At 39.5% G+C, this 26,709-nt stretch overlaps 2 protein-coding genes across 4 annotated transcripts; one reads left to right on the top strand and one right to left on the bottom strand.

Moving 5' to 3' along the window:
• Positions 1–162: 162 nt before the first annotated feature.
• On the bottom strand, positions 163–25,299 carry LOC134861154 (poly(rC)-binding protein 3-like). Of its 3 annotated transcripts, none has more exons than XM_063878181.1 (13): positions 25,221–25,299; positions 12,957–13,125; positions 12,831–12,854; positions 12,712–12,744; positions 12,507–12,623; positions 11,235–11,366; positions 10,607–10,735; positions 9,357–9,500; positions 7,714–7,755; positions 5,892–5,970; positions 5,415–5,473; positions 4,355–4,524; positions 163–2,870 (listed from the first exon to the last, which is right to left on the bottom strand). In XM_063878181.1, exons 2-13 carry the CDS (start codon positions 13,029–13,031, stop codon positions 2,816–2,818), a joined length of 1,059 nt encoding a protein of 352 aa, XP_063734251.1. In that variant the 5' UTR covers positions 13,032–13,125; positions 25,221–25,299; the 3' UTR covers positions 163–2,815. The 3 variants fall into 3 exon arrangements, with proteins under 3 accessions (XP_063734251.1, XP_063734250.1, XP_063734252.1); XM_063878180.1 differs by lacking the exon at positions 25,221–25,299 and adding an exon at positions 23,659–24,047; XM_063878182.1 differs by lacking the exon at positions 25,221–25,299 and adding an exon at positions 23,659–24,047 and having other exon boundaries at positions 5,892–5,967.
• Positions 13,804–16,415, top strand: LOC134860705 (SCAN domain-containing protein 3-like). The gene is made up of 2 exons (XM_063877493.1): positions 13,804–15,858; positions 15,997–16,415. Exon 1 carries the CDS (start codon positions 13,963–13,965, stop codon positions 15,853–15,855), a length of 1,893 nt encoding a protein of 630 aa, XP_063733563.1. The 5' UTR covers positions 13,804–13,962; the 3' UTR covers positions 15,856–15,858; positions 15,997–16,415.
• Positions 25,300–26,709: the final 1,410 nt, after the last annotated feature.

Genomic DNA, 26,709 nt, shown 5'->3' with positions numbered 1-26,709 from the left:
AGAAACTTCCTCTGGAGGGAACCATGGGATTTTAGCATTTGCAGACCTTTTGCATGCACACAACCTAAAGAACACTACAGGACAGGGAACACACCGGAGAGCAGAATTGGCACCCCTTTAATTTTCCTTGAGAGGCAACAAAGAGAAACGAGAGAAAACAAGTCACAGAAAGAAAAAATGAAACTTTATTAGTTTTTATATTTACCAACACTTTGAAATGAAAACCTATGTAATTACTCACAACTAATATAGATCTGCACAGAGCAAATAAATCAATCAAAAATAGTTACGAAGTCCTATCAATTTTTTTCCCCCAAACTGCAATAGTACACATAAATAAAAGCTGAAAAAAAAGTCTAGTCATTCTTTTTTTCCTGCTGTTGCTTCCACATGTAAAGTAAATAAAAAGAAACGTGTTAAGACAAGCTACACAGCTGTCCTGTGTCTATGCTAATAACTGAATAAATAATTGCACATTGCACCCTATTATTGCATTAGTTGCAGTTTGTTTCAAAATTGTAGTGTACTCAGGCATATAGACAAATGAAAATACATTTTCAAAACTTTGAATATTGATGTTAATGAAATCCCACTGCCATGGCGATCAAATTCATATTACAAACCAACATCTTTGTCAAATGACTGTGCTAATAAGCCTCAATTTTTGATTTTCTATGTTTTAAATGCTTTTACATGTGTACTAATATCACCTCAGTACACATGCACTGATAATAGCTGAATAAAAGCCATAATACCCGGGCCTTGAGTATTTTCTATACCTTTACAATATTGTTGGGAAAGAAAACCCTCTTAGATATAAGCCAACTGTTCTTGTAAAGCAAATTTGCTCCGCAAAAAATATTTAATTTGACTCATTTGACAAACATTCCCATTGAAGTACAAGCTATGACAACTTAGAATAAAAAGAAACACAAATTCATAATTTCAATGCTAGCACTACTACTTGAGTTCACATCAAAATGTAAGAATTATTGCAGAATAATCATTGACTATGCATGGTATATCAGTATAGTGATACATCATTTGTCCTTTTACATAATCACATGTATGTCATCAAAGCGCTTAAGAAGTTACAGAAAAGCTCAACATGTTGGTAATGTCAAACTCTTCCTTTAAGCTCAGCATAGGCTACTGGAAATAAAAACGGAAGAAGTATAAGTGAAGTGTAATTGAAAATGCAGAATATTCCTGTTTTGGACAGTAAATAATAAGATTCGACGATAACATTCAACAGCTGTTTGTATTATGTCAAAACTTCATAGAGCTCAGCTGATCAGAAATGAGATAACTCAAGCTGTCCAATAGTTGAAACATCAACCACACCTCCATCTCAAATAAAACACGATACGACAAAACTAACTTAGCTTCATGATCAACGAAGAACAAAAGTCATATGTGCATCACCACACGATAAATAAATATCATCCAACCTGTCCTTTTTCAAATAAAAACAATGACATAGTCGTGGCAATAAAAAGACATTCAAACCTAAAGCGTCAAAAAGAAAAGACAAGATGAACAATCTTGAAAAAGAGACTCCCGTGGGTTCCCCCCAATGAACCCCTGAACATTCCTCGGCCCCAATAAAAAACCGATTGGCTTCGTCCAAACATTTAGGCCTCTTTGCCGTAAAAAGTCGCCTTCTTTCCCTAGTTTTGTTTTACTTTCAAAGGAACCAAATGTATACTTGTAAAAGGCCCAAAAGTTTGGACGCAACACTTGGTTTTAAAGACCAACTAATTCCTCCCACATCAGAGGCAGTCCAGAGTAAAGTGTTGAATAGTCTATTGCATGAGCGCCGCGTAGTCGACTAATGTGCTAAACCACAAAAGTCTGTGTACAAAACAAATACAGTATAATAAGTTAGTAAACAATCATTTCAATTTTCAGTTTCTGTTTTTTTAGCAACTGATTTTTCACTAATTCCCATTCATGCATCTATATACTAATAATCGGTGTTGATAGAAGGAGGCTCTGTCGGAAAGTTTTTCATTTGGGCGGGGAGCAGGACTAGACGTGAATGGCCAAAAATGCTGAAAATGTTTGCGGAAAAGAACAGGAGATATAATAATAACATTTGAAGGACCACGTACACTGAACAGGTTTACTGAAATGCACAACGATACGACACTGAAACATGCAATATAAGCAATAATGTAAGTATAGGAACCTAACATGAGAAGGGAGGCTCTAGGAGTGATACCATTGGCTTAAAAGGGTCATGTGATGCAGCAAAGAGTCATGGGTAGAGATTGGATTTAGAGAAAGATGCAATTTAGGACAAAAGCAGAACAGACCAATTTTTTCCTTTTCAAAATATATTATCAAAAAATGATAATTTGGCTACATCCTCCCATACACTCTGCCCAAGCATCACTGTGCAGCTGGAATATGCAAATAAATACGTCCTACAAAATAAATCTCAATCTTTTACAAGTGTATACTTTTAAATGATGCACTGACAGAGAGAAAGAGAAAGCAAGAGATAGAGAGAAGAAAGATTTAACACAAGTTATTCCTAATAAACATTCAACATGCTTCAACAGTTCTCTAAAAAAAAACCTAATCAACAATGAATTTCTTTTTTGTAATTCTTTTTTTTCTTATTTTAATTTGGCTCTCCGAAATAAAAGTGAGCGCACATCCCTCCCCGACATATAAATAACTTTTGAACCAGGGTGGGAAGGCGGACTAGGTTTTCAGGGAGCCAGAGCCAGAGTCCGGAGGGCTTCATCAGGGTTGTCTGCGGTGGTCAATCGCTGGAAAGGGCCAAACGGAGGAGCCAGTCAGGGATTCAGGACGTGGTCATGGAAGATGGGTCGTTCCACATGGCCGCCACATCTCTGAACCTGTGGGAGGACCATATTGGTAAGTTAGAAATAATGTCCTCCAAGTAGCCTGCTGTTTTACATAAAATTTCTTTTAGCCAAAGCTTTCACCCAAAGTGGCCTACAATAAGCGCATTCAACTTTGAAGATACAAATGCAGTACAATGGCCTAAAATTAACCAAACCGTTGTGCAATAGTTTCAAATGAGCCAAATCTTTAAGTACTTTTTTTGTGTGTTAATGGTTTAAAGGCCAGAAAGAAATGATCAATCAGAATACTTTATGTATTCAGAGGGAATTGGATTTTTTGACAGATGCTCCATTTAAGAATAAAATAAAATGTAATAAACAATTCAAGCACAAATGTGCACATATTACTTCAATATTGGTCAAAGAAAATATTCTAAATGGTTGTGTTACGAATTAAAATCAATTATTATATTAATGCTGAAAAGCAGATTTTGCTCAAAATGTACAGTTATAATTTTAGGTGATCATTGCACAGTACAATATTAACTAGAGAATGCAAGTCCTGAAGAAATTGCTTGCTGACGCATTGCTGAACTGCAATCCGTTCCAGTTGACATTCGTGTGGTCATGTTTTTGTTTAGTGCTAACGTTAGCCGGCCTGGCTAAGCTGGCTAAGACAGTGTGATCAACTTTCCTTGAATTTACGAAAGGATATGGCCAATAGGAAGTAGATAAATGATGAAAACAAGGGGCCCCAGGACAGAGCCCTGTGGAATACCGGTAGTGACTGGGAGATGCTGTGATTTGACCACACAAACAGTTCATTGATCCACATAGTTGTCACTGATGGACTAGAGGAAGGGCACCAGGCCACGGAAGCAGCCAGAGGAGTGGGGGCCCTGACACTCAGCAGGTAGGGTCGATGTTAGTCCGAATATTAACACACACCGTTCATGCATACACCGGGTAATCCGATCGTTGGGCAAAGAATCCAGATCAGATTATAACCGCCAAAGTGAAAAGAGAGAAAGATGATATCTGCCGTCAATCAAAAGTAAAAGAAGTCGTGATGAGATATGTTGTGAGATATTCCGGATGTCCGGTTGGAGCAATGGAAGTGAATGTTGAATTTATGGAAGATATGTCCAAGAGGATGTAGATAAAGGATGAAAACATGAGGCCCCAGGACAGAGCCCTATGGAACACCAGTAGTGACTGGGAGATGCTGTGATTTGATCACACAAACAGTTCATTGATCCACATAGTTGTCGTTGATGGACTAAAGGAAGGGCTCCGGGCCGTGCAAGCAGCCAAGTGAGGGTGAGGGGACCTCAACACTCAGCAGGTAGGGTTGATGTAGTCCAAATACATACACATGAATACTGACTTGTAGCGCCTGACAACAGCAACTTAAGCACAAACACGGTGATTTGTATATTGTTTTCTGCATATTCATATCTACTTCTGTACAATAATGCTTTGACTGTTTCTACGTGATCCCTTTACACCTGACTTTAGCACCCTTTGTCTCTGACCTTGCATTGATGAGGTACTGGGCCAGGCTGATGTTGGCGGGGGTCCCTGTGATGGTGATCTGGCGCTCCGATGACCCTTCCATGGCGTTAGCAATTTTGATCTGTGCCCCAGACATCTGACGGATCTCGTTGATTTTGGTTCCCTGGCGTCCGATTATGCAGCCTATTAGCTGGGAAGAAAATGGGGACGGGACTTAGGATGGTCAGAACAAATCAAAGACGCACGCCATATTACACTGCACTCGATGTGATGCATTACTACGGGTCATTGTCAGCCTTTCAACCATAACTCTAATATTCCTTTCATTGGTGCAGCAAGTCCATTCCATTAAGGCCAATCCCTTTACAGAGCCAACTGCCTTTGGCTGCACTATATCTCTGCTGTGGTCCTCTATAGTTGCAGCTGTCAGATTGTATCGCTGGAAGCTAAATCGGGAAGCCATGTTAAGATAATAAACCAGAGTTTTTGACTCTGTGGTCCAACAACATTTGAGAATTTGTGCGTTGATATCTGACCAATGCCGTGCTTTGTTCCTGTTTCTTGTTTACAAATATATTTTGTGTACATTTTTATTCTGACACGTATATTTTCTACTTTTTTAATGCTATTTTATTTCTATGGAGATGTTTACATTTTCAATTGTTTATTTCTAGTCTTTTAAATTGACTGTGTTTAATGTCTTGTCTTTTTATGCTGCTGCAACGCAAAAAAAATCCCAAATTAGGATCAATTAAGTACTTATCTTATCTTTGCAGGTTTTTCTGGAACGGAATCTTTAGCTTTAACACTCGATTTTGTACTAGTTGTTATAATATTTCTGTAAATGATTATCTTTGTGTAGCTTTGGTTCGAATTGACCTTTTTTTCTGAAAGGTTTTGTTTTAAATACGTGTTTCAGTAAAGGGTATTGTGTATTGAAAGTGTAACTGAAGAATAAGCACAAAATGGACATAAATGAAATATAATATATTATAAAATCTGCAACAGTTTTGTCATGGGAAATTAAACAAAAAAGCACTAACGAGAAGTCATTTCACACATTAAGACGAATGTACTCACATCATTGGGAATGGTGAGTTCATGAGTACTGGCCTGGTTACTGGCATCCAGACCTGCTGCTGCACACAGGAAGAGGAAATAAAATAGAGTTTGGCACATTGAGGGAGTGAGCAGCATTGATGAGATGTAGTCCATGGTGGTATTTAATTCCCTGGCTATTGACCAGTAGAAAGTCTGGCTCTGTAAAACTCCTATCACCTGACAATTGATATCTACTGTCATAATAATGAGGCATCATTAAAGAAAGATACTCAGGGGACACCAAAGAACAACCTCAACATCAACAAGAGCAGACCACCAGCAGGCCATGTCAATGGCAGTGCACCACAGAGACCATTAGGACAACGACAAGAAGAAGAAGAGTAAAGACAGGAAGAGAAAGAGAAAAAAAGGAGGTAGAGAATGTGTTTGTCTCTACAGGTAAAAACGAGAGAAGGAGCTTTGGTAAAGAGGGTCGTCGTGTAGGTGGGTACGTACCGGGGAAGGCAGGGGTGGTCTGTCCGAGGGGGGTAAAGGGGGTTTGCTGCATAGCCAACTGGTGGAGCTTGCTCAACTGCTGAGGGGGGGAGGAGGAGGACAGCAGTGCTATGAGGTCATCATTAAAAAAACACACTCGCGAACACACACACTCAAGCGCACGGACATACACACAGGTCTGTCCACAAATGATACAAGAGTAGAGGATCTGAGGAGTAGTAACAACACAGACAGGTGAAGGACAAAGACAGAGAGATACAAAGAAAGAGAGAAGAAGAAGCTCGCAGAGGACTTGGCCTGAAACGCTGGTGATGGAGTAACAACTGGTGACTACAATGTTAGGATGATGCTAGATTCATCATGCCATTTTCTCAGCAATGGTTCACTTGCACTATTTTATGACATAAGTTAAATATATTTCGCACCCTTGCTGAAGCCTGGGACTTTTCCAGCATTCATGCATTGAAGATAAAGCCTTTGATTCTTGACTCTTGATTTTCAAATTGGCTGCATGTTCATTCTCCCTAATAGTCAGATGCAGATGCTTAGTTAGAAACCCCTAAACTTTAGTGATTTTTACACCCTAAACCAGGGGTGTCCAAACTTTTTTCACTGAGGGCCACATACGAAGGGCTGGGCCCCTCACTAGAGGTGAGGTATATTGCCTCAAAATTAATTAAATGTAGGTAAATCATTCTTTATAATTGAATATGCTTTAAGAAAAAAAAAACAGCCTACATCACAGCTCTCCATAGGGTGTCATTTTTTTGTTACAAAAAGTGTTTGGCCGGCTCCTTGAAACAGAAGCCTCAGATTGCTTATAACAAGGGGAAATAAGGAGGGCATATTTCTAGCCTATTATTTGAATAGTTATCAGGCTTTTTTTGTCAACTAAGATTTGTTCGATAATATTTTCAACATGAATTTATTTGAAAAGTGGGCTTATTCACACGTGAATTCTACTGTATAATATACTTTTACATATTTCTTACAAGAAGTACAATATAAAAAAAGCACAATTTCAGGTGTACGTCATATTACATTTCACTTTGTGAATTGGCTGAGGGCCTATTTAAAACTGACAATGAGCCGCAGTTGGCCCCTAGGCCGCAGTTTGAACACCCCTGCCCTAAACTTAGACAAGTTTGGTGTGAGCATAAGGAAATGCTGAAAAAGCACTTTCTGATTTGGGAAAGGGGAAGTTTTAAAAACTGTTGGTTATATTTAAAGGAAACTCATAAGGTATAGCCACAAAATGTTTGTCTTTTTTTATCAGTTTTTTCTTGGTTCTGATTTTGACAATTCGGTCTTCAATGTCTGTACAACAATTTCACAATGGCTCCAGTCAGAGGTGGGAAGTAGTGGAGTACAAATACTTCATTACTGTACTTAAGTACATTTTTCTGGTATTAGTACTTTACTCCATTCAGTAAAGAACTTTCATCAGTACTTCTTTTTACGGAGTATTTTTAAACACAAGTATCTGTACTTTTATTTGAGTAAAGGATGTGTGTACTTTGGCCATCTCTGGCTCCAGTTACTATAAAGTCTTAACAACCCTATTTGATGCATGTTCTACTTGAGTTCATCTAATAGTAACACCACCAGCCACCAGGCCAAGCTCCACAAGGTTAAACGCCCATAAGAGGGCAGGGAGGAGAGAGTCAAAAAAGTTAGAAGATAAAGGAAATGCATATCAGAAACAAAGCTGTATTAATATTAGCGATTAATATTAATATGAGTGGAAAGAGAGTACAAAGCTGGATGCAGAGACAGAATAATGGAGTGAGCAGTGTGCACTGCCGCGAGGGTTAGCACTCACATCAGGATGAGGGATGGCGTACTGTCCTTGAATGGTATAAGCCTGCAAACAAGAGAGGAGCTTATTGTTATCTCATTACATCAGCGGGACATTTACTGTAGTAAACAAAAGTCATTTAAAAAATATATTTTTGACAAGAGAAAACTGTACAACAAACTAGAAAACTGTTGAAATGTCTACAACACAAGCACTTTCTTGTCTATTTTTTAAGCTACAACTAATTCATGCACTATTCATCAGTCAGATCCAGTTGAACTCAATCAATAGGGGACAACACAAGACAGTGTGTGTGTGGGGGGGAGGCACGAGGGAAACTACATGAGCGACCCTGAGAAAAGCTTTTGGGTCGTGGTGCGCCCCAGAGGTCAGAACTGAGCTAAATTCAGCCAAAAGGGGACTGTCACCAGACAAATAACATGTATAGTCTCTGCATTTGGTCAGTAAAGTTGAAATTGGAAGATTTTTTATTAATAAATAAATTACAGACTTTTGCTTTCCTAATTTCCATGAGAATATTTGAATAAAATAAAATAAAAATAATACTTCATATTTTACTGGCTTACCAACACCTTTCTTGTTAATTGATGAGAACAATACTTTACTTGTCATTATTCATATATTCTTAGTATTTAAAGCAACATTTAGCATGCCAATGGAAGTCTAGTAAAGAACTTGTTGTTAATTAATTATTGTTAGTAATTGGTTAAATTTTTCTTTTTACATCTTATTTAAAAAAATATATACTTATTGAATTTTCACAGAGTTACACAATCAAAAAGGATCATGATACCAACATGTACCCCCTTTTTTGCCCTTTACACAGAAAACATAAAATAAATAATAAGCTCAAAGAAAAAAATATTATTTAATATTGAATAATAATAAATAAGTAAATAAATCCCCAAAATAAATAAATTACATAAAGAAAATAAGAAAGACAAAGCTTTTATTTAATAGCTCAGATTGTAGCTTTTCATACGGATGTGATTGCAATGGTAAAATGATGTTGTTTAATTGAATTAAATGTTTATCTGTTTATATCTCCCATGCAAATGATCCTCAGTGTTTCCAGTCATCTCCTGTAGTTCACACCCCGTCCACTAGGTGTCTGCACCGAGTTTCCCTTCCTCTGTGTACGCCTCTTGCTGAGTAAGTCAATTTACGTGTCTCTTTCAGTTCAGGTTTTCTGTTTGATTCAAGTTCACCAAGTTATTTTTGCTCTAACAATACAGGATGTTGTTTCTACTTTATTGTTACTTTTTTACACTTCCTTTAAAATATGTGTATCATTGGCTTCAAGACTTAAGACTGCAACATCACCGATGTGAAGTAACCTTGTGCAATACCGGTATATACATTTACATGTTTTTATCTTAGCTATTTCCATTATGGTTTATGTTAACTTACTTTTATTCTGCTACTTATTTTGTTTTTAACACATTGATTGTTATGGCAGTTTTGACCTTGAAATAATTCCCATTTTCTCTGTTATTGTCTTTATCCCAGTTCTGGTTGGCATGGCTGCAGGTGATGGAGGACGGTGAGGGCACAGAAAACAGCAGTGATGTGTCATGCTAGTCGGAGGGGCTCAGGGGGGAGTGAGGGAGGGAGGATAAGTGAGAAAAACCTGGTGCAACACTAACAGGCAGTGGCTGGTGCTGCAGTAAGAGGCTGAGGTTGGCCGTGGACGCCCCCAGTGGGTCTGCTCTTACCTGGCCACCTGAAAAAATGACAGGGGTAGAGGCAGGCTTGGGGCGGTAGGGGATGGTGGCACCTTTCGGTGGGGACTGAGGAGAGCAAAGGAGGAGAGAGTGGGGGGAAGAAGAGGTGAGATGTGGAAAGAGTGTTAGAACAGAGAGAAAGAAAGAAGTTGCATAAAGTGAAACCAGGAGGGGCGGTGCCTGAGGGAAGACGACCTGTGACACAAAGTGCTCTTCGGTGTGTTCATGCCCACAGAACATGTCCAAATCGTGGTTCAGTGCACAACTAAACTTGGATTTACCTGGAACATCACTTTCAACTGGATAATGATGAGTCTACATACTGTGTTTGCAAGGTCTAAAGTCCACATTTGAGAGACTTACAGTCATGCCTCATATCTCCAAGTGTCCATGGCTGGTGCCACCATGAAGGCCCAATCGAGAACTGGCTGTGCAGATAGTTCAAATTAATGGTGCAGGAGAGGGAGAGACAGTGTGGAGCCCTTTGATTTAAAGCATTATGATGTGAGGTAAAAACAGTTGGGTTTTGTACCCTGCAAAATACACTCCTAATTGTTTAATTTGTTCTTAATGTCAGATTTTTTTCTAACTGGAGCTATCTAACAATTTAACAAATATATTTAAACTACACAATGAGATATTTGATAGATAATCTTCAGTCATTTAGATGCAATTACAATATATGAAATCAAACAAAAGAACACTTTTCTGTAATTGAACCTATAGGGCCAGGAAAAGACACAATTTTATGATATTACATTTCTAATTTTTTCATGTCTCATATAACATTATCAATATTGCAAAACAAGATGTCAGAGCACAAAAAAAAACAGTGAAATGCATAGGTTATGAAATAGTAATAGACATAGGAATCAACATTTTGTAATCAGAGAGATACAGCAGATAATCCTTAAGATGTTCTAGTATTTATAGTACTCATTGTTAGTGGAGGAGAATTTAAAATGCCTTCATATGCACAAAGGATTTACAGAAAATAAAGCCTAATGTAAAATATTTAAATTAAAGAGATATTTAGAGACTGTCTTGTGTATTAAATTGACTTGCTGAAATATTATTGATAAGAACTTTAAGAAAATAACGTATCTTTTTAATGAAAAGATGTTCGGTGTGAATCATCTGAACTTTATATTTCCCTCTCCTTGGTACTGTACCTCCAGCATCACCACACAGATCTGTTTGACACACTGGATGATGGCTTCAGGCGCTCCGGAGATCGTCACGGCTCTCTCCGTGGAGTTGGGCAGCATGTCGCCAGCAACCTGGACCTGAGCTCCTGTGGACTAATATTCAAATCATCGGAATTAGTCTGTGGACAGATGTAAAGTAATACTAGAGCAGAAAAACATTACACATGGGGGATTATACAAATCTTAAATGGAAGTCATAAATATGCAATGCGCCATCATTTAGTTGTAATATTATAGTCAAATAGGGGAATTTTGGATGTATCGCACATAAATCTGGAAAAAAGTGCTACTAAATTGGCACATTTTTAAGACAAATAAACTAATTTTGAGGAAAATGCCTTTAAACATCGGTATTTTTTAATTGCATACATTTTACAAGATGTATAGAGTGAAAAAATGTAACTAATAAATGACGCCATGAATTAAATTAAACACTTTAATGTGTATTTAGTTCTCTAGTCTAGAAAAGACATGTTATAAAAGCAGAACAACTCTCAAAAGTGCATGAATAGTTCCTGTAGTTTTGCCTTCAAACGTAATATTCCAGTTGGTTACATGAATTAAAAATAATAGAAGAAAAGTCTTGGCCTACCTCTCTCATCTCTTTGATTTTGGAGCCTCCTTTCCCGATGAGAGAGCCGCACTGGCTGGCCGGGACCACGAGCCTCAGGGTGACCGGGGGTTTACTGGTGGCCGGACTGTTGCTCATAGAGTTTATTATATCCTGAGGGTGGAAGTAAAGGCTGTTATCAGACCTATCTAACAATTAACGAAAGAATAGGAAATTCTCTCTTAGATATTGTAGTTTTTCAATTTTTTCCGTGGTTGTTATCATTTATCTGAAAATACTGGACATTATCAAACCTTATATGTGTTATTAAGAATGATTTATATTATACACCTTCTAAAAACTGCTAAAGGGCATTTCCTCTGTGTGTGTACATCTGGAAAGTCCTCGTATTTTCTGCTTACACACGGACATGCACAAAGGTTTATTTTCTGTGTTTTGGAGACTCTTTGGTCTGGCCCTGTTTGGATACGTTACCCAAATCTAAATCTAACTCCTGGCCATTTTTCAAAGGGTGCTGCAAGGTTAGATCAGCATATTCCTGTCCTACATAACAGAGCCTGCTTTGTATTCATTAGGAGACGCAACAGTAAAGCAGACTGGGGGTGGGAACCGAGTTTTTTATTAAATACTGCACTTAAGGCAAATTTGATGTTATTTGAATGCCACTCTCTACTGCCTATATGTTTTTATTTATAGACATTCATATTAAAATGGAAAACCTTTGAGATGTTTATATTTTAGAATGACTTATTTCTATTTTTTCATTTCTAATTATTTGCAATGCCTTGTTTTGTTTTATGCTGCTGCAACAACATTTTTTTTCCCAGTTTGGGATTAATAAAATACTTCTTATCTTATTTTATAATTGAAGATTCTCAGATGTGAGGAGATGCAGCTTTCCCCCTTAAATAATTGTGTTATTGTTTTATTATTTATTTTGACAAAATAATCAGTGTAAAAAATGTCCAGAATGCAAAAGGAAATTAATTAACAGAAATCCTATAAAAAATATGTAAAAATAATCTTCGCAACCAATTAACTATAACATTAAAATGATATATTAATTGTTAAAGTTCAATAATAGTAACAGTTACACTTTTTGCCTTTCTCTGCACTAACAATTTTTACTTTCAACACTTACATTTCTTAAATCATTTTTCTGAATATTCTTATATTCTTTTATTTAAATTAAATCTTAGAGTACTTAAAGGACTAAAGTGTGTGTGTAAAATGTAGTGCTTTTGATTCAGTATGGAGTTGTACTTTAAAGTGCTAAAATGATGGATGTGTTACCTCTTCGAACTTGTATGCTATCATGGCGAAGGCCTTGAAAATAGCATCTGTGGGCCCAGTGATGGTGACTATCCTCTCGGGGCAGTTCCCCTCTGAGATGTTGATACGTGCACCGCTCTATGGGGCAAAAGGAAATACAGGATTACCTTAAAAAAAAGCAAACGTTAAAAGTGGCAATAAAAATGTGCATAAAAGTTCTGCTTACGTCTTCACGCATTTTCTTTACCGTTTCTCCTTTCTGGAAGTAAAATACAAAAGTTATAAAGTTATATTTCCCGCAGGCATTATGATGCTTTATGGTCTGCTTATGTGTGCGACAAATACCTTTCCTATGATGCTTCCAACCTCCTGCAGACACACAAACACATAATGTTAGGGCTGACATCACTTACTTTTACCAGGCAGATTGTTGAAAGCAATACAAGAAACAGAAGCCGTGTGTGTCGCTACCTTGCCGTGCATCAGCAGCCTGATGGTGAGGGTCACGTTCAGGCCTCCTTCTGATTGGACCTTGATGGGCTCCATGTCGGAATTGGATGTGAAGGAAGGGGCGTGGTCACGTGAGAGAGGAGTTCAAGGGCCAACGCGAGTGTGATGGTGGAGTCAGCCAACCGGTCACCTGCCGGGAAAAAGGATTAAAACACACCTGTTGAGACATTTGAATGTTTTCCTCTGCTTCTACGGGCTTTAAAGGTAAGGTTTACTTAGTGTAGAACTTCATTTAGGCAGTTAAATGTGAATAAAAAAAGCTAGATATAAAGGCTGCAACTCGAACGATAGTCTCATACTTTTTGAATGTACTTTAAAGTCATTACGTTTTAACAGGACCGTTTAATGCTTAAAGCAAAAATGGAATTAAGTTTAATTTAAGAGCCTCTTGCTTTATAAATGTGGGATTACAAAATATGGATATAAGCCAAAAACTCCTGGTTTAATGTGCAGTTGTTGCTAATCACATCGTATTAAAAAAAAACTGCATAAATGGGGCGAAGCCTGCAAGCTAGTTCAGGCAGTCAACTCGAGCACCAATGATACATTAACACAGGGGTTTTCAACCGGTGGTCCGCGGACCCCTGGTGGTCCGCGGCGGCATTGCATGTGGTCCGTGACAAGAGCCTATGTTGATCAGTTCACCATTGTTTTTTTTTAATATAAATTCGCTTTGATATTTCAACACATTTCCAGAATACCGTTACATATCGTGAAAAATATGTTTAAAATAATATAAAGGAAATTCAAGCTGACAGAATGTAGCCTTGCGCCTATCCAGTCTATGGTAGCCTGTGATTCGCTAATGAGTTGCGTCGCTAACCTCACTTATTATTCATTACGTACAGTCTTGCGAGCAAAGTTGACACACATTTATAAGCATAGCCGACGAGAGTATTTTAAGATAGGTTGTAGTACAGCAAACATTTGTTACATATGTACTAGTCTAGCTATATATCTAGCACCAATGGATCGTTTTGTAGTGAGGAAAGTGCCAGAGGGACAGGCTGCCATGACAGAGGGTCAGGCTGCCACGACAGAGGGACAGGCCGCCACGATAGGGCAAGGACAGGCTTCCGAAGCGTCAACTTCGCAAAAAAGACGAAAAAGAAAATACAATGAGGAATATGTTAAATATGGATTCACAGTGACGACAGACAGAGCAGGAGAGGAGGTACCACTGTGTTTCGTATGTTCAACAATTCTCTGTAATGAAGCTATGAAGCCGTCGAAACTTACGCGGCATATGGAGACGCATCACGTCCACTTGAAGGCCAAACCCGTTGAGTACATGCAACAGATGTTGCGTGATTTCAAAGGACAGCAGGCTACCATGAGGAAGAGTGCAAAAATAAATGAAAACGCACTGAAAGCATCGTATCTGGTCGCTCTCAGGGTTGCAAAAAGTAAGAAGCCCCATACCATTGCAGAGCAGCTTATATTGCCAGCAGCCATAGATATGTGCAGAGCTATGGTAAGCGAAGAATGTGCCAACAAATTAAAAACTATTCCGTTGTCAGACAACACAATCGGAAGACGAATTGGGGAAATGGCAAATGATGTCAAAGACCAGCTGATGGCAAAACTTCAGACAGTTCTGTTTTCCCTTCAAATCGACGAGACGACAGATGTTACTAATGATGCGCAACTGTTAACATTTGTGCGATACGAGGACAGTGGCACTATGTGCGAGGAATTTCTTTTTTGCAAACCACTGCCCGGGCGAACTACCGGTGTAGAAATATTTAAAGCACTGGACGATTTTTTCACGGAGCACAATATCTCGTGGCAGAGGTGCGTTGCATTATGCAGCGATGGGGCCCGAGCCATGAGTGGCAGCAAGACTGGACTGTTTGCGCATGTAAGGAGGGTGGCTCCGGGGGTAATTTGGACACACTGCCTGATTCATAGAGAGGCTCTCGCCTCCAAAGATCTCAGTGTTGAGCTCAGTGGTGTGTTTGATGTCGTTGTCAAGACGGTCAACTTCATAAAACGAAACGCATTGAATACACGCCTGTTTTCATCCCTATGCCATGACTTGGGAAGTGAACACAGCTCTCTCCTTTATCATTCAGAGGTGCGTTGGCTGTCTCGCGGCGCTGTGCTCGCCCGTGTGTTTGAACTACGCGGAGCTATCTACGAGTTCTTGTGCGAGAAGCATTCTGATCTGGCTTCCAATTTCAACGATAGTTACTGGTTAACTAAGCTGGCGTACCTCACAGATGTTTTTGCAGAGCTGAACAAGTTGAACAGCTCCATGCAAGGGAGAGATGCAAACGTCATGCAGCTCTACGAGAAGCTCGACGCATTTGTGAAAAAAATGTCAAAGTGGATCGAACGAGTGGAGAGCAATAACTTGGCGATGTTTCCTTCAGTTGAGGAATACCCTGACAGCACTGACATCAACGACACTATATGTGAGCATTTGAGGAAGCTTGTGCGTCAATTCGCAAAGTACTTCACTGATTCGGAAGAGTGGCGCCGTGACAGCAAGTGGATCCTGCTCCCATTCAGTGACGATGCATCAGTAGGGTCAAGTCTGACGGCTGTGGAAGAGGATAAGCTGATTGAGATGTCCACAGACTCTGTCAGGAGGCATATGTACGACACACAGCCCCTTGTTAAATTCTGGATAAGTTGCCAGACAGAATTTCCACAGCTTGCTGCAAAAGCAATGAGGTGTCTTTTGCCCTTTCCAACCACATACCTGTGTGAGAGTGGTTTTTCTACACTGGCGTACTTAAAGAATAAGTACAGGGCTAGGCTTGATCCAGAGAATGACATGAGACTGTGTCTGTCTACCATTTCGCCACGAATAGACAGGCTGTGTGGACTTCACCACGCCCAGATATCACACTGACAGGTAGGCCTAATTCTCCCATGTTTTCACTGTTACGACCCTGGCGGGTTTAGGCCCCGCCCTGTGTTAATGGTAAGCCTGTTCTCTCTCCCTGCTTTTCTCAATCTCTCTCTGCTTTTCTCAATCTCTCTGTCTCTACAGCAGGTGATTGGTGACAGGTCTGTCCTGGCTGGGTTATAAAAGCCCTGACCAGCCAGCAGTTGAGGCTGCCTTGGTCTTCATTTGTTGGATTTTGGTTCTCCGGTGTTGTTGGATTTTTGTTCTCCGTTGTTGTTTTGTCACACACCTAGACTGACTTTGCATGACATTTTTAGTTACTTTTCCCAATACTGAATTGCACAACACTTTATTATTCTTTATTCTTTCTTTAAAATAATCTTTAATTTAATTTAATTTAATAAATCTACTTTTATTATTATAAAATCTGCGTGGCCTCTCTTTCATGTTTCATGCATTGAGCTATGCATGTAACACCAAATACACACGCGCACGCGCAGGCACATCAGTGGGCCGCGGATTGCTTTCTAGTCCGAATGGTGGTCCCTGGGACAAAACCAGTTGAAAACCCCTGCATTAACACATAACGCCCCTCGTCACACTTGCAACCAACCAAACAGTCTGTTAATCAGGCGCTCTATTTAAACTGTTGGATCCGCCTACCCCTACCTCGCTAATGCAGCTGCTACTACTGCTGTTTCCACGCTGCTAATGTGTTCACCTCACTGCTGCTGCTGCTGCTGCGTTCACGTTGGCGATGCTCGCCTCGCCTGCCCCACCACTACCCCAGCTTCCTCCCCAGCTTCTATCTGTAGGCTCGGGGGAAAGTTATCACTAATCACTAATCATCACTCAATGTTCTATGTTAGTATGTGGATTGATGAGGCCCGAACCTAGACGCCAAACTCAAGCTATATACTGTTTCTAATAAACATTAATGAAACGTGAGTTGTCTGACTGAACTATAGTTATATTCAACCAAAACAACAATGAGTTAGTCCATCCCTTAGTACTTTCTGATTACTTTGTCTATGTTGCTCAACCCCATGCCTAGGTAAAACTTAAAGAATAGGCCATAAATATTCATTTTCATTTGTAAAAAAAAGTTATTTTCTAAAACATTAGTTCACTCATTTTAGCAAATATTTATCAAAAAGGAGTGAAAATGATTTTTTTAGGGACTGATTAGGGAATCAATTAACATGTCACTCAGTAACCAATGTGCTTTTTAAATGTGTTTAGCCAATAATGGTGTTCTAAAGCATAAGACATATCAGTAGATGCATTCACTGTCTCTCTTTTATAAACAAATACACAGAATATCACCAAAGTACCCTTTATGTTCACAAATACTTATTGGCTGGAGGCCCTGCCTTAAAGAGGGTCCTGACTGTTGTTTTAAATCATTATTATTTCAGTTTTGCACTTGCATATGCCTCAAATTGTACTACCACTTGTTATGCGTTGTTATGTTTCAATGCTTTAAAAACTGCCTGAAATAGTGATAAAAATGGAGTAACTGGAGCCCAGCATCTAATGCAAAAATCTAAATATAACAACATATAAATTGTTGGATGTAAATATGCTCCAATAATCTCGGTTGCATGAATTTAAATTGTTCTATGTTTACAAAGCTTAATGCCATGCAATAGTTTGCAATAAAAGCGATTGGAAAGTAGGTCAGCATATGTCTCTTCAGTCACGGGATGAGCCATCGAAACGTTGAGCGCCATATTTATTTTTATCAAATCTATTTCAGCTGGAATCCATCTAATTCTGCCTGACATATGATGTAATGACTCAAAGAAGACGTCAGTGATCAGAGCGACCACTAGAGAGCGCTGCAGCCTGACACTGGAACTGCAATTATTTGGTTCTGGGATTTAAATCCACAGTCCAAACTTTCTTTTACTAATCAGGCATGTTTATTGTGTGAAATAAGAAGAAAAACACTTTTATTGTTTGAGACTATATCAACTTTATAACTTTTGTGTTTTTTATTGATTGATAATCATCAGCTTGACTTTTAAAATGATACAAAAAAAGTAAATGAAGAATAAATTAATTTAACTGAATATTATAAATTTAACCAGGCAGAAGCAAAGAGAGAGCAATACAATGAATAAATATTTCTTATTTATGTTCCGTAACAATGAAATTAGTTGCATGCAGTCACGTTCCACACAATAAACCTCCACATAATGCTTCGCTTTGCCACATATTGATATTGATAGAGTAATGACATTTAGAGGGAAACTTCTGCAGCATATAATATGAGCTGAATCATATTTCTTGCCGACGGCTTCATGAGTTTATGTTGAAAAGAAAAGCTGCTGACCTTGACTGAAGACACATAATGTCAGTCTGCCAATCAGAGGCGATGTTGCTGTGAGGAAATGGAAATTCTTTCCTACCTCCCTTGTTCTATCTCTTTTTATCTGATTGAGTCTACAGTTATGGTTTAGGAGAAACGAAAGAGGGGAACTGTGCATCAAAATGACACGATAAATCCGCTCGTTTTGAACATGTAGCTGTTTGGTCCTTGACCTCTCTGTCACCCTGTTAAATCTCTCATCACTAACACAAATTAACATCTTAACTCCCCTGAATGCAGCTCGGATTGAACTATTTACACATATTTATGGTCTGTAGGGCACTATGAGACTGGTGGTGATACCGTAAATATGCTATAGCTTCAACTAAATGTTTTTATAAGACAAGGTATTTAATATGTTGGGGTTTACTTTTCTAAAAAATAATGGCACAAGTTTAGTAATATGCTCTTATTGCAACTGCAAATAGATTTTTTATTGTTGTGTTAGTGAACTACGCAGAAAGAACTATAAACCTGTAGTTTCTCATCTAAAAGCAGCTACAAGTATAAGACACTTAAGATGACCAAACAATTATTGCACAAAGAAAACCACCAAGGAATATAATATTTCACTTCAAAATATAGGAACATAACTTAGTTTTGTTTTTATTTTTAATTATTTGGCACACCAAATCTTGGATAAAATCTCTCTTATGTAAATTATTTATGTGTACAACGTGGATGTGTAATTATTTTTCCAGTGATTATTACCAAATACTTTGTTTTTGAAGTTGTATTTTGTGTTCCTGGCAACTGACGGAATAATTTGGCTTGTATATATATATATAGTCTTGAGTTATAGCTGAGTCTGTACGCCATGCCAGTTGGGACAGTCTAAAGGTGCTAAATGAAATGCGAATGCAGCGGTATGAACAGCCCCTCAAACACTTCCTGTTTTATAACATACTGCGAGTTGTATTTATAGATTCAAATCAAACCCACGGATTGTTAAAAAAGGCAATTTCTTTTCCAAGAGAAATACAGAAATCACTGCTCCTCTAATCTAGCTGCATGCAGATCTACGAGTGGAGGGATGTTGGTGGGAGGCCAGAGGGAGGGGGGTAGAGATAAGGACAGGGATTCTGCTGCCAGCTGTCTCTCCAATCTCCCAGAGGAAACCAGATTACATAAAAAGCCTTAATCCCAGTTTAAGACCCAAGCCAGCGGTGCAAGTCCTCTCCAGGGGCAGGAGGGAGTGGGGGACAGGGAATAAAAAAAAGTCCAAGATTGACGACGGGATTCAAGCTAGATGGCGCGGTGCTCATCCCCTATCAAGGCTACAAATTGAAGTGCTTAAAAGTGGAGTTACGCTCCAAGATTTATTTTAAAAAGTTGGTGTCTTCCCCACGAATAAACCTTCCGTAGATTTAGGTCAACGGAAACAATGCTGTTGGACCTCGGAGACGAACAGGGTCAGCGTTAAGAACTGAATAGTAGTCCACCCAGTCTGTGTTTTGCTCTTACATCCTGTAGCATAATAGAATTAGGTCAAGGCCCGGTGAATCATTTGCCCCGACGGGCTGAAATCTCCCAGCAGTCGTTTGAAATTCTTCCTGCATTTTAACAAACACCCACATAAAAGCTCCTATATGTTCTTGCTCCGCGCCCCCTTCGGATCATTTCAAACATATTACATTGATTTGTCTCTTTGTTAATCAGGCAGGAAGTTGGCAGACGGGCAGGGGGGTGGGGGAATGAGAACCATAGAGGGATAGCAGGGAATTTTTCATGACATCTGACGGGGAAAGTGGGTCATGCTCGGTGTTGCAGCGCTGCTAGTCTCCTCCTCTATGGCGGCTATTGAATTAATCACGCTTTACGCTCGGCTGGACAACGCAGTGCACAAAATGGCTCCCCCCTCCCCTCGCCTCACATCTCTCCCTGTGTCTGCTCTCCACAGAAAAGACTTGTGCATTGCTCTTGAAGAAGTTATACCTCTCTTTTTATTTCTTTATGCGTTCCCCAACAATGAGGAGACTCTCACACAGAGCCGCTGATGTGTGAATGATGCGAAAACACTTAAAGCGAGGTCGAAAGGAGGAATCTGCAACGTGAAAGTGCATTTTGAAGATGATTTAGTGAGAAGGGAACACTGAAAGGACTAGCATTATTGATCATTAATGAATATTGTTGGTTTGAAGTGGTTTGAAGGCATAAAATACTGCCTCTCGGTACTCCTGTCTTGGCCTGAAGAAGGCCGGGATGCTGCAGATATGGATGAATCTCATTACTGAGTATATAAAACTAGATCCGTCGTGCTCTGCTCGGCACTGCAGGCGGACCCTGATAAGTGACCATCAACTTGCTTTGACCTTTTTCACATGATCCTCCTCACTTTGTTGAGTCGATTCAGTTCAGAAAGTGATTAAAACATGAATAAAACAGCAGGATTTATCCCAAAATATTACATTTAATCTAGTTTCTCCTACAGAGACAACTTTTCTTTGTCATTTATTACAATAAATGAGATTTTCTGCCCAATTTACTCAGTTTCAAGCAATGTTTTAAAGATTTAAGATGTGGACAGGACAAAATGAAGCTATTGCTACTAAAGATAGGCACTGATCATTATATTTTTCATCATCATCCACATTTTTTGATAGAATACTCATTGATTCCTTCAGATCCTAATAAGGGTCATTTTAGACACTTAAGTTGTCAACAAAAACACTGAAAATCAACCATGAAAATGTAACGAAAAGACATTAATGATGCATGATTTACGTTAAATGTATCCAGTCGTATGGGAAGAGCTTGGTACCGTTTTAGAGGTTTTAATATACAGAGATGCAGTCAGTCGTCAATATAATGGCGGACAGAGAGACACATCGGAAATCCTGTAGGAAAATCATTAAATGGACGGCCGGCGGTGTAATCTAGGCCGAAGCCGCCGTCATCTGTTCCATCCCTAATCCACATTTCTACAGATATGTTATTATGATGTTTTGATATAAAACACTGTGACTGAGCTGCGAGGCCGAGGTAAAAAAAAAAATCTGCATCCTAAGAGCAACATTTCTCATTCATAAAAAAGTAAACTCATTAAATTTGGTATTTCAAATGTTTTTGTGTGATGATTCAGCCAGTATTGCTAAGCAGACTTGCTCAAAAAGTAATCCCAAACAGAGTCCATCTGTAATATTCACAAGCCACAAAAACACGTGTGACCTTTAACAGCTAACTTTTGTAAGGCTTTTCTCGTACTGTTGATAAACAGATGCGTTCTCAATCATTCAACGCCACGTCATACTGGACATTTGAGATTACTTTTATGTAAGCTGCCTTTTCTTTCAGAGTTCAAGTCCAGTTTGGCAAGCAGCTGTTTTTCAGTGAAGGATGGTGAGTGAGAAAACGTTTTTTTTCAGGGTAAAAAGGCTATGGACAAACTGCGTATATCTGTCAAATAATGTGCTTTTACGTCTGTTCTTCTACCTCTCTGAAGGTTTTCTTTATAGTTGCAACACCAGACTTTGTTACAGAGTTGTTAATATCCTCATCTGCAAATACAAGTACCATTTTAAAACAATGAAAACCATTTGTTCGTAAATAAAGACTAATATGGGTGGCTCTATGGGATAAGTCACCATGTTTTAACATTGTTTTCTGAAGGTTTGATAGTGAAAATTGTCATAAATATACAGTTGGCTGGAATTATTTGTTTTTAATTTTAGCATTATTGTTCGAGGAGTTGCAGAATCGCTGATAATGAAATGTTTTTATTTGTAATGTAGCCAATATGTGGGGAGATCTCCTAACATACATGTTTGTGCTCCAATTAAGGCTGAACAAAAGGGAAATTAGTGCACATGTAGGGCAGCGGGGGGGGGGGGGACAGGGGGGGTGGTGACCTCATTGATCCATATGTTTTCACAGGATTTGTTCAAAGCATCTCACTTCTGCATGAAGGAACCTCTCACTTTCAGACGAACCCCGAAGTTTGTGAAGCAACAGGGGTGAGAGGAGCGGCGAAACGCAGGAGGATAAATAATTGGTCGCTCCTGTCAGAAACAGTAACTGAGGGAGAGTTCCGCTGAGGACTGGGCCCTCGGTTCGCTGGGATATGAGCAGCTCTTGTCTCGCCTGGCGCAGGCTTTTGTTGAATGCGGTGCGGTGTTGTGCAGCAAAGTAGGGGGGGGGGGCGTCTACCCCACTGGCCTTCCTATACGCCACTATGACAGTGCTCTCAAGAGCTGTCAGCCCACATCAGCAGCGCAGCATCCTGATAGCTCAGCCTAAATCACAATCAAAACCACATCCTCGCCACTACCAGTCCAACCAGAGGACGCAACGAGGAAGGAAGTCAAAAGTACCTCGTGTTGGCTTCAGATAGCCTGAGTTAGATGAGTGGTGGGTGCAGGGGGGGGGGGCGGTTTTAAGTGAGTCGGCAGTGGCACAGCTTAAAGGGCTTTACAATGCAGGAACACCATGTTGTGCTGTGAACGCGGTGCTAAGAGCAGAGCGTGAAAGTCGGCCATTTTAGATTTGCCACAATTTGTAATGTGAGATCACTGCTTGTCACAAAGTCATGGCTTCCATACGGCGAGCTTTCCGCCGAGCAGTCATGCAGAACGGCTCCAATGCCCTTTTCTGCAGATTCCTCCCAAATCACATTTGCTCTATTTGAGTAATGCTATAGTAATACATAGATTTTTGATCTTTGACTGCATTATTACCAAACAAAGGAGTTATTCATCGCCATATTTCAAGACGGCATTCGAGAAAACGACGGATGACAGTTCTGGTCTTTGACTGGCCGAGAATGAGGCCATCGGTCTGACGATAATTGGAATAACGAGCTTCGGGGGGGCTAATATATATATATATATATATATTCTAGTGACCGTCATGTTACCAATCCTGCACTGAAAAGGGTCAGCCAGCTTCATTGTTAAACTGCAGTTTTTCTGCTAATTCTTCAACAATAACTTCCCTCATGCTTGAATCTAAACAAAAGGCAATGCACAACTAAACAACGCTGATCAAGAGACCCCCAAAAGCAAAAACCGAGTGACCATAAAATGTACTATTCTCTTAGGATAACCTTAATATTTCCACACTTCATGCAGTCGCCCTATTCCCGCGCCCCGGGGATAAGTTCTGAAAATGTTAACTTAATCAGCTTCAAATAATCAAATTACGTAACGCGTCAATAAGTCGTTCTTTGTCACAACTCATTATCAAGATACCCATCATGCCTGACCGTGTGTAAGTTATCAAGTTAATTAATTATTGATAGCGTTACTCGGCTCAACATGATCCTGTATTTCAGCAAGTTTTTAGCAGTTTATGCGTTTAAAGTCCCCAAGGAATGTATTCTAAAAATTAGATTTTTTTTTGCAAACTAGCATTCTCGGAATAAATGCCAATGCTCATCCCTAACTAAGCTTTACAGAAAAAAGATTCCTCAAAAAGCCGTAAAAAAGAGAATTTACCTTTCTGTAGCGCAGGATACAGTAGATGACGACCCTCTTCAGTGTTGCAAGATTAAAAATCGCAAAGAGAAAATGATTTTTTTCCCCCTCTTCCTTTCGCTCTACCCAGGACAAACGGTTCCACCCTATTGGTCCGTACCACAGGGTCACATGAGCGACCAGAGGAACACGTGACTTTTCTCGGAATGATATGAAGAAATGAAACCGACGGGCATCGTCAATGAGCACAGTTTTGGTCGCTGTGGTGCGGTACTCTGTTTGCCTGTTGTTCCGTGTCAAGTCTAAATAGGCCGTATGATGAGGCGTAATCTGGGTGACCATCGCCCTTGTTTGACGCCCCCCTTGTCGGTTGCATCAAAAGCGGGGCATGCCCAGTGAGGCACGTGGGCATTGAGGGGGCACGTCTGGGGACGAGGAGAATCAGAAGTGTAGCCTCTGGGTGCTCGTTCATCCTGGGGGAGGGTTCGAGCACCCCTGAAATCCAACAAGCGATTGTTGGATTACCATTGTCGATCGCTATCGACACATAAATAACCCAGCTACAAATAATCTTAAACTCAAGTGCTTTATGTGCAGCGTGATTTAGGACAACTTTTTGATGAACCTCAAAGAAGTAGAGGTCAAACCAAACCCACGAAGAGACGCAGCCTCAACCGTGCACCAACACACCACTGTTGCATGCGTATCCTCCCTAGCCTCTCTGCTTTTTAATCTGTTTCTATCCGTGAGTGTGTGTGCGCAGAATTACAGAGCTTTGGAGGCTTCCCATCCAGATTTTCCAATCCAGGACAAATCTAGCCCCCATGTCAGATGGACAGTTGTGTGCAGGGCTTAATCTGACGTTATTAGGGAGCAGAACGTTTGAGGAAGCTGCCAGGGAAAAGCAAACAGTAGGGTGGTGTTTTCTGGATTAGGGGCAATGCAGACAATAAAAAATGTGTTTCACCTCATTGTCAATTGTCATTTAGAGCAGATGCTCTCCATGCAAAAATATATCAAAACAAAATAAAAGGATTTGTAATGAGGCTACCAATATGCATGTGCTCTTAATTTGTTGTACCTATACAACGCACACTGGTAGCCATGCCTTTACCTACCCAGCCAACTGTAAAATAGCCCATGGGATAAACTACAAATAGAGCATTAAATTTGCTCCACATTGAGTCATAAGAGGCAAAGAGTGTGGTTAAAAAGAGCGACACGTCAGAGGAGATTTGCTTTACATTTGTTCCAAAACACAAAAACAAAACTGGTGGCAATACTTAGAAAAAAAAAACAATCATTTAACAAACATTCTTGTATATTTGAGTAAATCCTTGTAAATGCTCTCATATTAATCTCTGAGAAGTGCCATTTAATCTGTTTGAATGGTGTTATGATGGTATTAAACCCATAATTAAAATAAATATATACTCCATTAACAAAAAATAACCGTATTTGTTGGCTGAAGATTTCCAAAACAGGCCAAAATTAAAAGATAAATCTTATTTGATGGATAATCACTCTCACTCGGGCCCTTTTTTAATAATTCACTGCTTTAGGTCAATGGTCAAACTGCTTACCGGTTAAGATGAAGGGAAGCTCCTTATCAGGGGAAAGCGGTGCAGTCTGGGAGTTTAGGACCAAGATGGCAGATTATGGGCACACTAAAGTCCAGACAGCTACCACCGCCCTATAAGTTGAATAACCCCCCGCCCATGGCCTCCAGCAAGGTGATGAACCCAGCCTGGTCCAGCATGCATCCCCCCATTACCAAAGCTTGTCCTCATAGCCACCCATGTCCTATCAGGGTGCCAGGGTCCTAATGAAGGCAGAAGGGCGTGAAGGGGAGGGCGAGGTAAATCGGTGACAGTCAATCCAACTGATTGTTGGATGCAGGAGAGGGGTGACAAAAAGGGGCTGAGTTGACCTCGTTACTACCCATGGAGTGAGAAAAACGTGTGTGAGTGAATGAGGATTTCTAAGATTCTTAAATGTTGTATCATTCTTAAAACTGTATTCCATAGAGTTGGTATTTTGAGTAAAATTAGAACATTTTAGCAGTGAGTAATTTTTCTAAAAAGTAATTGAAAGTCATGAAAAGTAACAGTGACGTTCATGTTGGCTTTGATCTATTTCTGCCAGACTTTTCAATACAATCAATGCTCATGTTCCAGCATCATGTAACCATTGACCGCCAGAGAATTGGACCATAGCCAAACGAAATTGGTATCAGTCCAAAAACAGCTTATATCAATGGCTTTTAATGGGTTTTAGATCTTTTCATTCTGCGTATCTATAAGATGGGATCAGGGACATCCTGGCTACAGTTTTGTCTCATCGCTGATAGGGCAAAAAAGCTATTGGAAATGTAGATCACCAAATCAGATTTTGAAAGAAAATATATCAGAAAACCCTAACTTAACTTCAGAGTATGTAGTATTGGTGTACCACTAGGCACTATTCTGGGCCTTCTGCTTTTCTATATCCATATTATTTGGCATGAAACTTCCTATCTATGCGGATGATACTCTACATTATATTTCTGATATTCCTTAATTTCGAGAGCTATCCATATCCATTATGTAAAAACATAAGAAAGAAACACAAAAAAAGCCAGTTTAAACAAACAAAATGTGGGCTACAGCCAGTGATAATTCTCACATACTGTGGCTGCCATCTTCATGATCGTAGTGGCAAAATCTTAAATACATAAATATTGGAGCACTTCAACCCCTCTACTCCATCATAACTTCTGTCTATTTGAAATTTGCGACTGAAAACCTCTCCCCCTCCGAAGATTCCAAAAGCACCAACCCTGCAAATTCCAATTAGTTTTGTAGTTCTTCCATTGTTTTAACAAGATTGCTTTTATTTTCATACCAAAGCTTAACATCATTTCCTATTCTACAGATAATTGAGTAAAGGTTATAGAAGAGTACCATGAAATTGGTAACAGACAAAAAAATTCTGAAGAAGACTTGACAGATGTTGAAATGTCAGAAAGTGTATACTTCTAGATAAGTGTACTTTGCCGTTGTGCAAACTTTGCTAAAAGGGATTATAGAGGCT

Source organism: Eleginops maclovinus, chromosome 24, assembly GCF_036324505.1.
Source record: "Eleginops maclovinus isolate JMC-PN-2008 ecotype Puerto Natales chromosome 24, JC_Emac_rtc_rv5, whole genome shotgun sequence".
Lineage (NCBI taxonomy): Eukaryota > Metazoa > Chordata > Actinopteri > Perciformes > Eleginopidae > Eleginops > Eleginops maclovinus.
Note: the sequence above shows the minus strand (reverse complement) of the source record. Positions and strands in the feature narration are given on the sequence as shown.

What these genes read in the sequence shown, in the direction of transcription:
- LOC134860705 (XM_063877493.1), top strand. Translation starts at nt 13,963, where the DNA reads ATGGATCGTTTTGTAGTGAGGAAAGTGCCAGAGGGACAGGCTGCCATG.
- LOC134861154 (XM_063878181.1), bottom strand. Translation starts at nt 13,031, where the DNA reads ATGGAGCCCATCAAGGTCCAATCAGAAGGAGGCCTGAACGTGACCCTC. An exon ending in TAGCATACAAGTTCGAAGAG is followed by an intron (nt 11,367 to 12,506) that starts GTAACACATCCA and finishes TTCCACCCTCAG; the next exon opens with GATATAATAAACTCTATGAG. An exon ending in TCTGTGTGGTGATGCTGGAG is followed by an intron (nt 9,501 to 10,606) that starts GTACAGTACCAA and finishes TGCTCTCCTCAG; the next exon opens with TCCCCACCGAAAGGTGCCAC.